Source organism: Pungitius pungitius, chromosome 3 (genome assembly GCF_949316345.1).
Source record: "Pungitius pungitius chromosome 3, fPunPun2.1, whole genome shotgun sequence".
In the NCBI taxonomy this organism is placed as follows: Eukaryota; Metazoa; Chordata; class Actinopteri; order Perciformes; family Gasterosteidae; genus Pungitius; species Pungitius pungitius.
This window is the reverse complement of record NC_084902.1, coordinates 7,881,489-7,894,096: the sequence shown is the minus strand read 5'-3', so window position 1 is coordinate 7,894,096 and position 12,608 is coordinate 7,881,489. Positions and strand designations below refer to the sequence as shown.

The following is a 12,608-nucleotide window of genomic DNA, read 5'->3' as shown; positions in this document are numbered from 1 at the left end:
CAGAGAACCATCAAGATTAATGGAAAGGCTTTCTGCTGTGGCCCATATAAGTGTGTGTGTGTGTGTGTGTGTGTGTGTGTTAGATACAAAGATTATTTGTAGCATGTAGGCCATAAGTCACCTCTCCTCCCCATCATGAATAAACACACACACACTCACAGATTTGTCTGGTACCACCCGGGCCCTGGCGATGCCAGCTGGACGGTCTGGGTTGGATGTGACAGCCATTGTAAAAACTCATCTGCATACCGATGTTGCTTTCCTGTGATGCTCGGTCCCCACTTCTTTGATTTCTTTTCAATTCAACGATTCATGTTTCCGCGCCTTTTTATTTATTTCAGTAGTACTTCGGTTGAGATTCATCAACGCTCTTCGTTCAGAGACACATTACCGGGCAGATGTTGTCCAGTTCCCTACAGAGCATCGCCAACCTAAAGTCAGTGCGCCTGTGCAGACACGATGCGCCTTCGCTTCAGCGGCAGCTCATCTGCATATCAGCTTGCAGGTTGGGCGAGAACACGAGAGCAGGGCGGGACTATCGAACTCCTCCAGATGCAGAGCGGCACAGGTCGGCCTGTGTACCTGTTTTCAAAAAATAAGTAAAAAGACGTTTCCAGGTCAAGTATGTGGGGGTTGGGGGAGTTGGAAAAGAACTGGATGCCATCTGACTGGTGAGGCGGGGAAAATAGGTGCGCTTATGTAACGTGGGGTGCCCTGAAACGAGTGAAAAAGTGACACTCAGTCCGAGGAGCTCTCCGAAAGCCTTTTTTCTACTGGTTTCTGTTCTCTGGTGCAACTAAAGGAATACTGGTTCTGAACAGATAATATGGCAGCAAAAACAGAAGCAAACACCGATACAGAGGTATGTGCTTGTTGCATCTTTTGTTGCTTACGCTACAATTTGTTTGTGGGCTGCTGTGTTTTTTTTTCTTTTTTTTTCTTACCAACTGTGGCTGCAGATTTCCCCTGCTGTTGCATTAACAGTGCACATGTGCCAGGGTATAGACGGTCCACATATGAGCCGGACTGTTCTCCTGCTTTCTGCTCTGATCCTAGCATCATAATTGATGATTTTTCTTTCTGCAGAGCCACTGAGAGGTTTTTTTGTTTCCAACGTGAGTGCACAGATACGATGTGGAGCTTTTCCCTGCCGTCCACCTCTGAGATGTTAAATTGATCCGACGTTTATTGATCAGATGTGACAGCTTAATGCATCGAGAGTGTCTGATGGTGGGAGACACTGACAGGAATTCCTTTGGGGCAGAGATGCAGGAACCTTGCGGTGGAGTGTTTTCTTTTTACCCCGAATCTGGCAAAGAGGCACTGGAAGTTTTAGTCCTGAATTGTTTTACTGAATTTATGGGTTTTGGTCACATGGAGATGTATCAGCTCTGTAGCTGCAGGTGTGTGTGGTGAAGGGGGGACCACTTATGAACTCTGTGTCTGTCTCTGTCTGCATGTCCCTCTGCACTGGGCCAGCTTCACAGAGCCCTGCTATAACAAACCAAACAACCGCAGCATTCACATGGCTCACTTCACCACCTGCTACTGGCCTCACTACAACGGGAAACCTGGCTGGTATTCACCCTTTGCCACCCACAGCATTGACTTTTTATAAATAGGAATAATAAAAACAAAAATTTGAGCTCACAGTGTGTACAAATATGTTACTGCGGCCCCACTTTATGCTCCCATCCGACGAGTATGAAAGCATTCCTGCCAGCAGGGGCACAGCATGCCAAGCGAAAATCATGTAGCCTTCTTTGAATAATAGCATAGTAATTATTTCAGCTGGGTTATAAATGACTCCACTGCGTTTCCTCCCCAGCTGGGCTCCCCAATGTGCTTTCATCACAGGAGGTCAACAACAGCGCGCTGCATCGTTTCTTTATGACTTCAGGCCATTTCCCACGTCACACACCGGGAGCATTTCCAGTGGGCTTTCCCACCCGAGAGCTGCGATTCACGCAACAAATCATCATCCGTCAGCACCGTGGCAGCCAGAACCAACAAAGCAGAAGTAAACCGCGCGACTTGTTCAGGTTGAACTGGGTTTCATGTCCCTCAATTGTTGCACCGGGCTTTAGGCCCGTCATAGAATGTCCCACAAGTCTCTGACTCGAGAGCCTGCACAATGGTCTTCTTGATGAGCTGTGACTGAGAGGAGTGTTTGTGTCTGTAGTTGTGCAGCAACCGGCCATTTTCCCCTCAGACTTTCATTAAAAGGATGGGTCTGCTCGGCGCCGTGTATGCAACAAACTGCTCCGTGGTCAAATAGCTGCTTCGGCTCCACTTTACTCCTGTCACATGATGGCCGACGGGACGTTCCGGACCAGCATCACCTCGGGGGCGTGGATCTTAGATTGAGCACGACGCAGCTGTTGACAGATGTTGTCTAATGTATCGTTTATGTCAAAAAAAATGTTTAAAGTCGAAGACAATTGAGCTAGATGGAGACTTATTCGTACCAAAATAGTGTTTTTTGTTGTTGTTTCAGCTTGTCTGATGCACAGGGCATCGGCTTCATTGTGCCTCTCTGGAGTTTGAAGGGTTTATTTGTCTCTTTTGCTTCGCTGACAGCCTCTGCACGGCATCACAGCGTGTAAATACTGCTTATTAGTTACAATGGACAAACCGTCCAGAGGAACCGAAATGTCAGCTTTGCTGGTTATGGAAATTGTTATTGGTTCAGGTCTCAGCTGTGACTGAGTTAGTTTATCTCACCAGAGCTTGATTGATGTTTGCTTGGAAAGTCAAGCATGTGTTTCATCAGTTTATTGGTTTATCTGCTACACACTCAATAGCCTGACTTTGGTTTTCTATTGGCTGAGCACAGCAGCGATTGATTGTTGGCAGAGAGTACATGTTTGACTTTGGGTGTTATTATAGTATTTTACACCTAACTGTGAGCGAATTATTAAGCCCACCAAATCTCCCATTCAAACTAATCAGCTAAGTGTCATTTATGTGACAAGCCGCTCGTTCGGATGAATTACAACAAATGATCACCTATTTTTATTTGACTCAGTAGTTGCAAGTGTGTTTATGAGTTATGTTGGCTCAATAGGGCCATTCAGCATTCGTGATATCAGTTTTTTGTCTCTCCTTTAGAGTTGGCGAGTTAATGGCACAGTCAGACTACCACCTGGGTTGAGGTTGATATGTGGAAAACAGATGTTCAGCGTGCGACGCAAAAGAGCAATTCAGCGGGAATGTGGAAAGGCCTCATAAAGCGCGCGACTAGTGGAAATATTTGCATGTGGGAAAAGTGCTCAATGCAAGAGTCAGATGAAATCTCTCCTCTCTGTTTGATCTGTTACTGAAGCATAATAATTCTCCCATCCCGGTTTTCCTCAAGGAGGGAGTGCGATTACAAATGTCGAACCCGGAGCCCCCCCCCAGTTCACTGTTAGGATATCAAATTAAGAGCTTAAGAGAAAATGCATGTGTTTTTGGCCTCCAAGGCGGACATGCATGAGAAATAAAGACAAAAGGACATTCCTACCCGTCATTGAGTGTTAATCCGTTTCAGCCGAGACTGTATTTATAACAGTATTTTCAACTTAAATATATAATAACAGCAGGGAAAGGTTTTGACTTCAGAGTGCTCAGTGGAAAGTGGAATGTGCTACCTTCAGTCCTACAGCAATACTACACCGATGCCTCATGGGAGAAAGCTGTGACCCAGCTCCTCACTGCTTGGTATCTAAATATCAATCAACGTATTCATAAGTTTGATTAGTGAATTAATTAGCACAACAGGCTTTGTTTAATACATCCGTGGTGGTTTGGCTGGTTGATGCTGAGCAGCATTGGTGGACACGCAGGTTGAATCCCCCCCCCCCCCTGTAGAGGTTCATTGTGACACCGAACCATCGACGCGTGAGCGCGTTACCAGGACAGCATTAATCGCCTCGTTCAGCTTCGTGGCGTAGCGGCTCGTCAATTCCGTCCAATCAGTCCAGTGGCTCGATGGCGCTGAAGGGCGCCGCGTCCTCTGGGACGGAGGCGTATAAAAGGCCGGCTGGCTGCCGGCTGGCTGCGTCCTGCTGGAGCCGACGTGACGAGCGGTGTGCGCGGAGGCAGCGAGGAGAGGCTTCTCCGTGCTGATTGAAGGGACCACAGGTGAGGCCGCGCACACGCGCGGGGGGGGGGCTTTGTGAGTTTGGGATGCAGCTTTTGTGACGAGGAAGGCTTTCGTGTGTTTTGATGCTGCTTCTGTAGAAACGTCAGTGGTGATTTCTTTTTTTTGCCAGAGATTCCATCCGATGGTCTGATTCTCTCAAGCAGTTTGCTTTTTAACACCCAAAATTAAACAAATGGTATGATTCTATTTCCTTCCTCTCCAAAGTTGTCAAAGCTTTGCAGTCGACCATCTTTTTCATTTTATGTGGGTCACAGGACCAACCACGTTGGACATTGATCTGACATTGAAAGCAGGTCACTGATTTTCAAACTGTGGAACTATCAATTTCTCCTCTGCCCTAAAGCTCTGTACCCAGCTTAATTCAAACTGTCGGCCCTGAATGGGCCATGGGGTCATAAACAGCGTATTGGGGACTGAAAAGAGTTATTCTTTTGGTTACACACTGGTAGGGGGAATTTAATTATCTGTGCAGATTTAGCTTCAGACAGACAGATTGTGACCATTGACTCCAGTGTCTCTAGTCGGGACCTACTTGGGCAGAGGTTGGACCCTTTGTGATTATTATGCCACCGGCACAGATGATCTCATCTGCTGACACAGAGTCTGGTGCACGGTTGGTGCCTGAGACACTGACTAGACTGATATCAGAGGAACCAATAACATTAAGCAGTGCTGCAAAGGCCAAAGGGCCGATCAGGCCAGCGCTGTACTGGAAGATGATGGAAAATCATCCCGCTGGTTACTTGCCCTGCAATCATTTCATACCATTTCCTGTGGTAAATGGTATTAAAATTGTCTTGTAACTTTTTGCTCTATTTTATTTTTTTCTCGTCTTCCGTCTTGTTTCCCGAACGCTCCTTCCTTTCGTCCCGTCGCCCACGGCTCTCGATCCTCGTGCCGGACTCCCTGCTCCCCCCCCTCCTCTCCTCTCCCTGTTCTTTGCCCCGAAACCCCCTCCGCGTGTGTGCTCCCTTCTGGTTGGAGATTGCAGAGTGCACTGTAGCCCCGGTTGCAATGGAGGACAGTGACCACGAGGCTCACACTTCATCGGACGAGCACGACTCCTTAGCAGCCTCCCCTAATCACCACGATGCTGAACAGGTAGCAGTGAGCAGTGGCCCCCTACAAAAACAAACTCCTTATTTAACCCCCCATACATAGTGTCAGACTTGAACCTGTTAAGCCTTGAAGCTATTGATAGTTATTTTAAATGCAGCCTAGAAACTTCAGCTAGCACATGATACCTGAGTCACACTACGGCCGACTGCTGAATTTAAATTGCCTCATTTAGTCCCTCATGCTTTCTGAGGACCTTTGCATAATTTAGGTCTGTGCTCCACTAGCAGGGAAACTTTACTTTGTGGTAACTAGAGTATGCACAACATCCTACACCTCAGCTGTTTATCCTCTTTCAGGAAAAGCTTATATTTACGTATAGTCTTCTAATAACAGCCATGAAGAAAGGCCTTTTGGTTTTACATTAGCGCTGCAAAATTGACAAAGTGGTCGGGAGATTTATAGTTTATGATGTAGGAAAGTCACTCTCCGCCTCCAGGAATGTGGGATTAAGTGCACATCCAAGTACCACAGCTTACTCAACATTTTTTTTCATCGCAATTACATAAGACACAAACACAGTGAGAAAGATGTCTTTTGACATTTTGACATTTTACGTCACCATGAAATATTGCAACCCTTTGTAAAAGTGTCCATTTTCCCTCCCGTCTGGATCTCGACCCTTTTTCCCCTCCTCCGTTCTTCCGCTCCGCCTCACGCGCCCGTTCCACCGCGTCGTCTCTCCAGCATTCGTGCCCTTCGGACGACTCGGAGGTGGAGAACATTATGCAGGACCCTCCCCACCCAGCAGGGCACGACAGCCACGAGCACCCCCCCCACCGCCAAGAGCCCCGCGATGCACACGGGGCCGCTGAGGGCAAAGACCGCCCTCGCACCCCGGCACAGTTGCATCCCCCCGAGGGGGCCGGGGGGCAGTCGGGTTCAGGTCCAGAGCCCCGACTGCCGCGCCGCCGAAGCGTGGAGTTTGACTTGTCGTCGGTCCCCATCAGTCCCACCAGGCCCAAGAGTCCCTGGGGTCCATTTGACCCGTACAACAACAACGAGGTAACGAGAGACCGGGGACGGGACAGGAGCTGTGCATGGTTCCGTTGCGCTGTGGACGCCACGTTGTTGTGTGTTGTTGTGTGTTGTTACGGATTGAACCCTGAAAGACTGACGTCGAGGGGTCGGAGGGCGTGCTTTGATTCTCTGGTGGAGCAGGTCGCGACTTGAGCTTTGAGGTTGTCGTGATGCTTTTTCTGTTGTTGTTTGAGGTGTCAAACGTTAACACAGTGAAATTGGCCCAATCCAACTTCTGGAGTGGTTTATAACAGAGCTGTATAGATCTAGTTATGTATGCAGGGTAATGTGTGCTTCCCTGATGGATTATTTCATCTTTTCTTTGTGTTTTTCAGGACCAGGACAAGGAATATGTGGGTTTTGCAACGCTGCCAAACCAGGTTCACCGCAAGTCAGTGAAGAAGGGATTTGACTTCACGCTCATGGTGGCAGGTGAATCCCGCTTTGCACATCAGCAGACATTTGATCTTAAGCCCACTGTTGTACTTTGAAGGGACTGAAAAGTCTCGCTTTTTGCTTCTGTGTTGTTCCTTGCTTGAAGGGGAGTCCGGCCTGGGAAAGTCCACCTTGGTCAACAGTCTCTTTCTCACAGATCTTTACAAAGATAGGAAGCTGCTCAATGCGGAAGGTAGAGCCACAGCTTTTGATGTACTTTTTGTCTTTTCGTGTGTCTTGGCTGACATTGACAACAGTGGTGCGTTTGTGTCCTTTTCCGTAGAGAGGATCACACAAACGGTGGAAATCACCAAGCACACTGTGGATATAGAAGAGAAAGGTGTCAAACTGAAGCTCACCATCGTGGACACGCCTGGGTTCGGGGATGCTGTGAACAACACCGAATGGTACACGTCAAACATCTTTATTGAACAACCCTGAAAGGAAAGAAAACGCCCCAAAAAAAACTTCTTTCAGCTCTGCTGCGTTTAAAAAGTCACGTGCAGTATTTCGGGTGTTGCAGTGGGTGCGTTGCCTTGGAGACTAAATATCCCTGTGTGCCTCTGCTCCAGCTGGAAGTCCGTGGCCGACTACATCGACCAGCAGTTCGAGCAGTACTTCAGGGACGAGAGCGGCCTCAACCGCAAGAACATCCAGGACAACCGCGTCCACTGCTGCCTCTACTTCATCTCCCCCTTCGGCCACGGGTACGTGTTAACCCATCAGAACCGCCACGGCCTTCTTACTCTGCCTACATGACGTGCGTGCTGACATGCAACCCCAACCACCTTTTGAGTTTCCCCGTACATCTCACAGCGTGCCAGTTTTTACACGCAGTGACGTAAATGCTTAAATGCAACCGCTGCCTGGCGCCGGTGCTGCGCTTTTTTGCCGCAGTTGTGCTGCAGTTGTTGTTCCACATGACTGTGCTCATTAAAAGAACAAACTTGCCTCCAGCCGGTCGGTCCAGAAGCGAAGCGATGGAGAAACATCCCCCTCTGTTGATGAGCTTCAGTCATTACTCGTTAAACGCCGAGGGGTCACTAAGGGTGTGAAGCTGATCACATCAGCTTCAAATCAACGGCTTCAGGCCGCCAGCATATAATTACAGTCAGGCTCCAAACTAACATCGTTAAAGCCTCAACAAAACACAACTGTATCATCACTAAGACACATTATTTGTCCCTTTAGTATCAAACAACTGTCATTTGTGGACATTTATGGCATTCACGTGATAAAAGATAAAAATGAAACACAGTGTCAGATCACTTTGAGGGCATTGTGTCTCACTGTACTTCTGTTTAATGTCTCCTGTAGCCTGCGGCCTTTGGATGTGGAGTTCATGAAAGCCCTCCACGAGAAGGTCAACATCGTCCCCATTTTGGCCAAAGCCGACACACTCACCCCTGCTGAGGTCAAGAAGAAGAAATTCAAGGCAAGCCTGACCCCGATCAATGAGCTCGTCATCTGTGTCTCATCCCACAAAGGGAACTGTCCCTACAGCAGAGATTCACAGGGCTCTTTAACGGACTAAAGGCCGCTTTTCACTTCGCTCCTTCTCTGTCGCCCGTCTCCCCCTCAGATCCGAGAGGAGATCGAGCAGTATGGTATCAAGATATACCAGTTCCCTGACTGTGACTCAGACGAAGATGATGACTTTAAGCAGCAGGACCATCAGCTGAAGGTACGAGCCAGTGATGCCAGGTGTCTTCAGGTGGATAATTCAACAACACAAGAAACAGCACATTCATTTTCTGATTTCATGCCGAAAAACATTTTGCGCACACAAGACTTTGGCAGTCAGTCCACTGCAGACTTCACGGTCTTGATGAGTCAGCCGTTTTTAGCTCTCCATCATAAGCTGGCCGTCTTTGTGCCAGTATTTGTCTCTCTGAATAGCCTCTGATAAGAGCCCTGTGTTACCTGAAGCAGACAAGTAACAAACGGGAAGAAAGAGGTGGAAGAATAGAAATTCTGAATAGGAAATTATTTAAATCATTTATACCAAAAAATGCATCAGAATTTTAGGAGTAATTTAAAAGTAAAGTAAAGATGGCAATGAGGAGTAAAATGTGGCACTGCACTACTCACAGGTCCAACCTTAACTCACCCACACTCTCCCCTGCCACGTTTCTTAGAGCCATCATTTTAATTTTGTCGCCCTTTTCTGTTCCCCCAACAAGGAGAGCATTCCCTTTGCAGTGATCGGCAGCAACACGGTGGTGGAGGCCAAAGGGAAGAGGGTGCGAGGCCGACTCTATCCCTGGGGCATCGTAGAAGGTAGGCCCGTCCTCGCTCTCCATCACGTGAATGTGCAATCCGCCTTCAGAGGCCTGAATGAGTGTCTTCGTTGATTCTCTGTAAGCTTTCATTGAGCCGTGCCCGCGTGATTCGGCCGATGAGGAATGCCTGACACGTGGTCGAAATTAATCCTCACACTCCCCTCTGCAGTGGAGAACTCGGCCCACTGTGACTTCGTGAAGCTGAGGAACATGCTCGTTCGCACGCATATGCAAGATCTGAAGGACGTGACCCGGGAGACTCACTACGAGAACTACAGAGCCCATTGCATCCAGAACATGACCCGCATGGTGGTGAAGGAACGCAACCGCAAGTACGCTTCAACTGCAGCAAGGGGGCCGCTCACAAACTGTGCAACCAATATGGAGAGTAGACATGCATGGACGTTTAAAACCCATGCTTTTGAAGAGGAAATCATCTTTTTATAGAGAAGATAATTGAAAGATTTTGTCCTTTATTCGTTCTACCGACACATTGAAATAACTTTAAATTCTATTTATTTTACTTAGTATTTCAACAGTCTGTTTACAGCATTATTTAGACAGCAACTAGTTACCGAGTGCCTGTGTACATAGTGTCTGTATTATTTTGGTCGGGTGAAATTGCCTTGTGTAACATTGTGTAATTCACTTAAATAGTATCAGATCCAGAACCATCTCGCATTGCAGCCTCACTCACCCTTTGTGGTACAGTAAATGTTTAATTGGCTCCATTACGTGCATCTCTCGGCAGCAAACTAACCAGGGAGAGCGGCACGGACTTCCCCATCCCGGTGGTGCCCGCAGCCGGCGATGAGACAGAAAAGCTCATCCGAGAGAAAGACGAGGAGGTACGGCACGCAGACCAGCAACCCGACTCGCAGAACCAACACGAGCACGAGTGTGAACACAGTGCCGCCCCCCGCGAGAACCCCGAGCTTCAGCCCCACGCAGAGACACCCTCGGAGCAGAGAGACCTCTCTGATGAAGCCTTCTGAGTGTCTTTAGGACACGGATGTTTTTCTTTGATGCACATTTGCGTCATGTTTTTCTGAGGCTGACAATGAGTAGCCTTAAAAAACATGAATTCAAAACCTGACCTCCCCCCCCGACCCCTCCCTACCTGTCCTTGTGAGTCCTTTGGACTTTTGAAGTGAGGAAAAGAACAATGTTTCCTAATCCCACTGGTTTTAACCTGCCATTGGTAAAAATGTGCATCTATTGCAGGTTTTATACTGCGGCGCATACAGGACATTAGTATGGTTTGAATTTAACAGTGTGAGTTCATAGTAAGGAAAAATCTGTCCATGGGTAATGATCGTCATCCCCACCTCCCCACTAAATCTATTTATTTTATAAAATAAAAAGATCTTTTCTTTCAAGTTGTTTTTTTTGTGCAATCAGCAACAATTAATTAATCTGAAGCGTTTTCTTTCAAAACCTTTTCTATTGTTCAAACACGAAATGCCAAACACTTTATGTTTCCAGCTTCTCAGATGTGAGATCTTACTTTGTCTTGGATTATGATTTGTAATCAAAGAATATTTGTATCGGCTCAGCCAACAAGTCATCGGACGCTGTCATTGTGGGCTGTAGGCGGCTGTGATGGCTAGTTTCCTTATGTCTTTGTACGTGACTATAATAAGAATAATCCAAACTGTGACACGGCACGTTGTCACTGTGTGTTTGAAACTGTAAAATGATTTGTGCGTACCCAACACACACCGTTCTGCACACATCGCGGCACCAGACTGTATTTTGGTTCCCGTCAAGTTTTGCTGGATTCCAACAAAAGTTAAGCTGAAGAACAAATATTTACGTGTGATTCCCTCGAACCGCACGTAAATCCAAAGAACTGCATTTGATCAAGTGATATGAGTACGTTTTACTGCTTTTGTAACACAAGATGAAGCCTGTAGTGTAGGTAAAGTGGAGGAGCCAGCCGCTCCCTACTGATGCTGCGTACCGAGTGTGTCTGAATTTCCCGCTCGGGTCACGTGTGAATAATCATTGCCCGTCCCTATGTGGACGCCCGCCTCGATGTGGACGCCCGCCTCGATGTGGACGCCCGCCTCGATGTGGACGCCCGCCAATCAGGCCGCGGCGCTAACGCTTGTCTCCCCTCTGCTCACAGTTGCGGCGGATGCAAGAGATGCTGCAGAGGATCCAGGATCAAATGCACACTCAGAAGGAAGGCTATTAACGCAGGACAAGGGTTCACGTCTCCGTGTCCCCCTCCCACCCCCGGGAAAAAGCTTTTATTCCATCCTCGAAACGTGGACGTCCCGCTGTGTCCGGCCAACCACCACTGAACCTCATCTGTAGCACGTCACACTTGGATCGGGGAGCTGCGGGGAGGCGGTAAGATGCTCTGACACCATGGCCCCCTCCTCTGCTTTCTGATTCGTCAACATTTTTAAAGGATTGAAAAAGATGTTTGTGTGAATAACAAGAGGCGATCAGATTTTTCAAATGTATGAACTTTATTTAGTCACATGATCACAGGGTTATTCTATTTTTACATGAGATCTGATATGAGGTTTACATGCCATGGCCTACTCTAACTTTTTTTTTTTTTTTTTACATATTGTAATAATTTAATTTTCTATATTACGCTCATAAATATTTGTTGTATTGCTTTTCATCTTTTATGTGTTCCTGGTTGTATTTAAACTACACAGCTTGACATTGTGTATGGATGACTGTTTTATTTGTATATTTCTTCATCTGAGGTTCTTGCTGTTTAATTTGGTTAAATCTTAATCTGAGGATTGTTTAGATTCATTCAAACGTCTGCGTATCATAGCTGCCACCGCTGCTTCCCAACAGGATGGATGTTAGTTGCTCCACTCAATGCAGAGCTTACTGTACTGTTTGCTTATCAGCATTGGAAATAATCTACCTTTTATAAACAAAAGTAGTATAAATTGCAGAATTCCCCCAAAACAGACTTCTTCCAAAGTCTTTCCTCCATAACAGCTGATGACATCTAGTCGTTGGGCGGTTTAGGATTTAGGGGGCAAAGGTCGCAGAAAGGGCCATGCAGTGTATTTATTTTTTGCATGTGTTCTGTGAAGGGTTTTCAGATTGCAGATCAATTTAGTGCTCAGGCGGTTATTTTTGGACAATGGAAATATGTAGCTAATTAATTGTTGGGGAGAAAATACTGCGGAGGAGGTGTTTTTTTTTTAATTTAATTTAATTTTGGTTGGTTATAGTTGTGTCCAAGGGATATAAAATGTGTACTAATTGTTACGTTACAAAAGCCAACAATGACAAACTTAATTGATTTGAGTTTTTCAAATTGCAAAATAAGTTTTGTATTGACAAGCTAAGAGTAATGAAGAAAATGTGTTCCCAAATATAAACCAATGGAATGTTGTTTGTTATGTTAAAAAAAAGACATTCCACGAGCTTCTGTCCCAGAGTCAGGTATTAGTTCTGTTTTTTATATCAAATTTGTCATTTGTTATCCTACTTTTTGAAGTATATTTATGTAATAAATTTAAAAATGAAATGCAAATGGAGAGTGCGATATGTACAAATTATAATATCGTAATAAAAAATAAATATGATTCCAAGTCTCCATCAGAAATTGGGTTTAGCTTTTA

General features: G+C 46.4%; 1 protein-coding gene across 4 annotated transcripts; it reads left to right on the top strand.

Annotated features, from left to right (window-relative positions):
* Positions 1-218: 218 nt before the first annotated feature.
* Positions 219-12,581, top strand: septin4b (septin 4b). 4 transcript variants are annotated; one of them, XM_037458701.2, is made up of 12 exons: positions 5,142-5,248; positions 5,951-6,268; positions 6,619-6,715; positions 6,825-6,911; positions 7,002-7,125; positions 7,291-7,425; positions 8,036-8,153; positions 8,301-8,402; positions 8,902-8,998; positions 9,170-9,332; positions 9,752-9,848; positions 11,132-12,581. In XM_037458701.2, exons 1-12 carry the CDS (start codon positions 5,162-5,164, stop codon positions 11,198-11,200), a joined length of 1,494 nt encoding a protein of 497 aa, XP_037314598.2. In that variant the 5' UTR covers positions 5,142-5,161; the 3' UTR covers positions 11,201-12,581. The 4 variants fall into 4 exon arrangements, with proteins under 4 accessions (XP_062417120.1, XP_037314579.1, XP_062417121.1 ...); XM_037458682.2 differs by lacking the exons at positions 5,142-5,248; positions 5,951-6,268 and adding an exon at positions 220-862 and having other exon boundaries at positions 8,301-8,432; XM_062561137.1 differs by lacking the exons at positions 5,142-5,248; positions 5,951-6,268 and adding an exon at positions 223-862.
* Positions 12,582-12,608: the final 27 nt, after the last annotated feature.

Excerpts from the sequence above, each read along its gene's own strand:
- septin4b (XM_037458701.2), top strand. The coding sequence starts at position 5,162 with ATGGAGGACAGTGACCACGAGGCTCACACTTCATCGGACGAGCACGAC. Across the intron at positions 6,269-6,618 it reads ACCCGTACAACAACAACGAG|GACCAGGACAAGGAATATGT; the intron begins GTAACGAGAGAC and ends TGTGTTTTTCAG. Across the intron at positions 7,126-7,290 it reads GCTGTGAACAACACCGAATG|CTGGAAGTCCGTGGCCGACT; the intron begins GTACACGTCAAA and ends CCTCTGCTCCAG.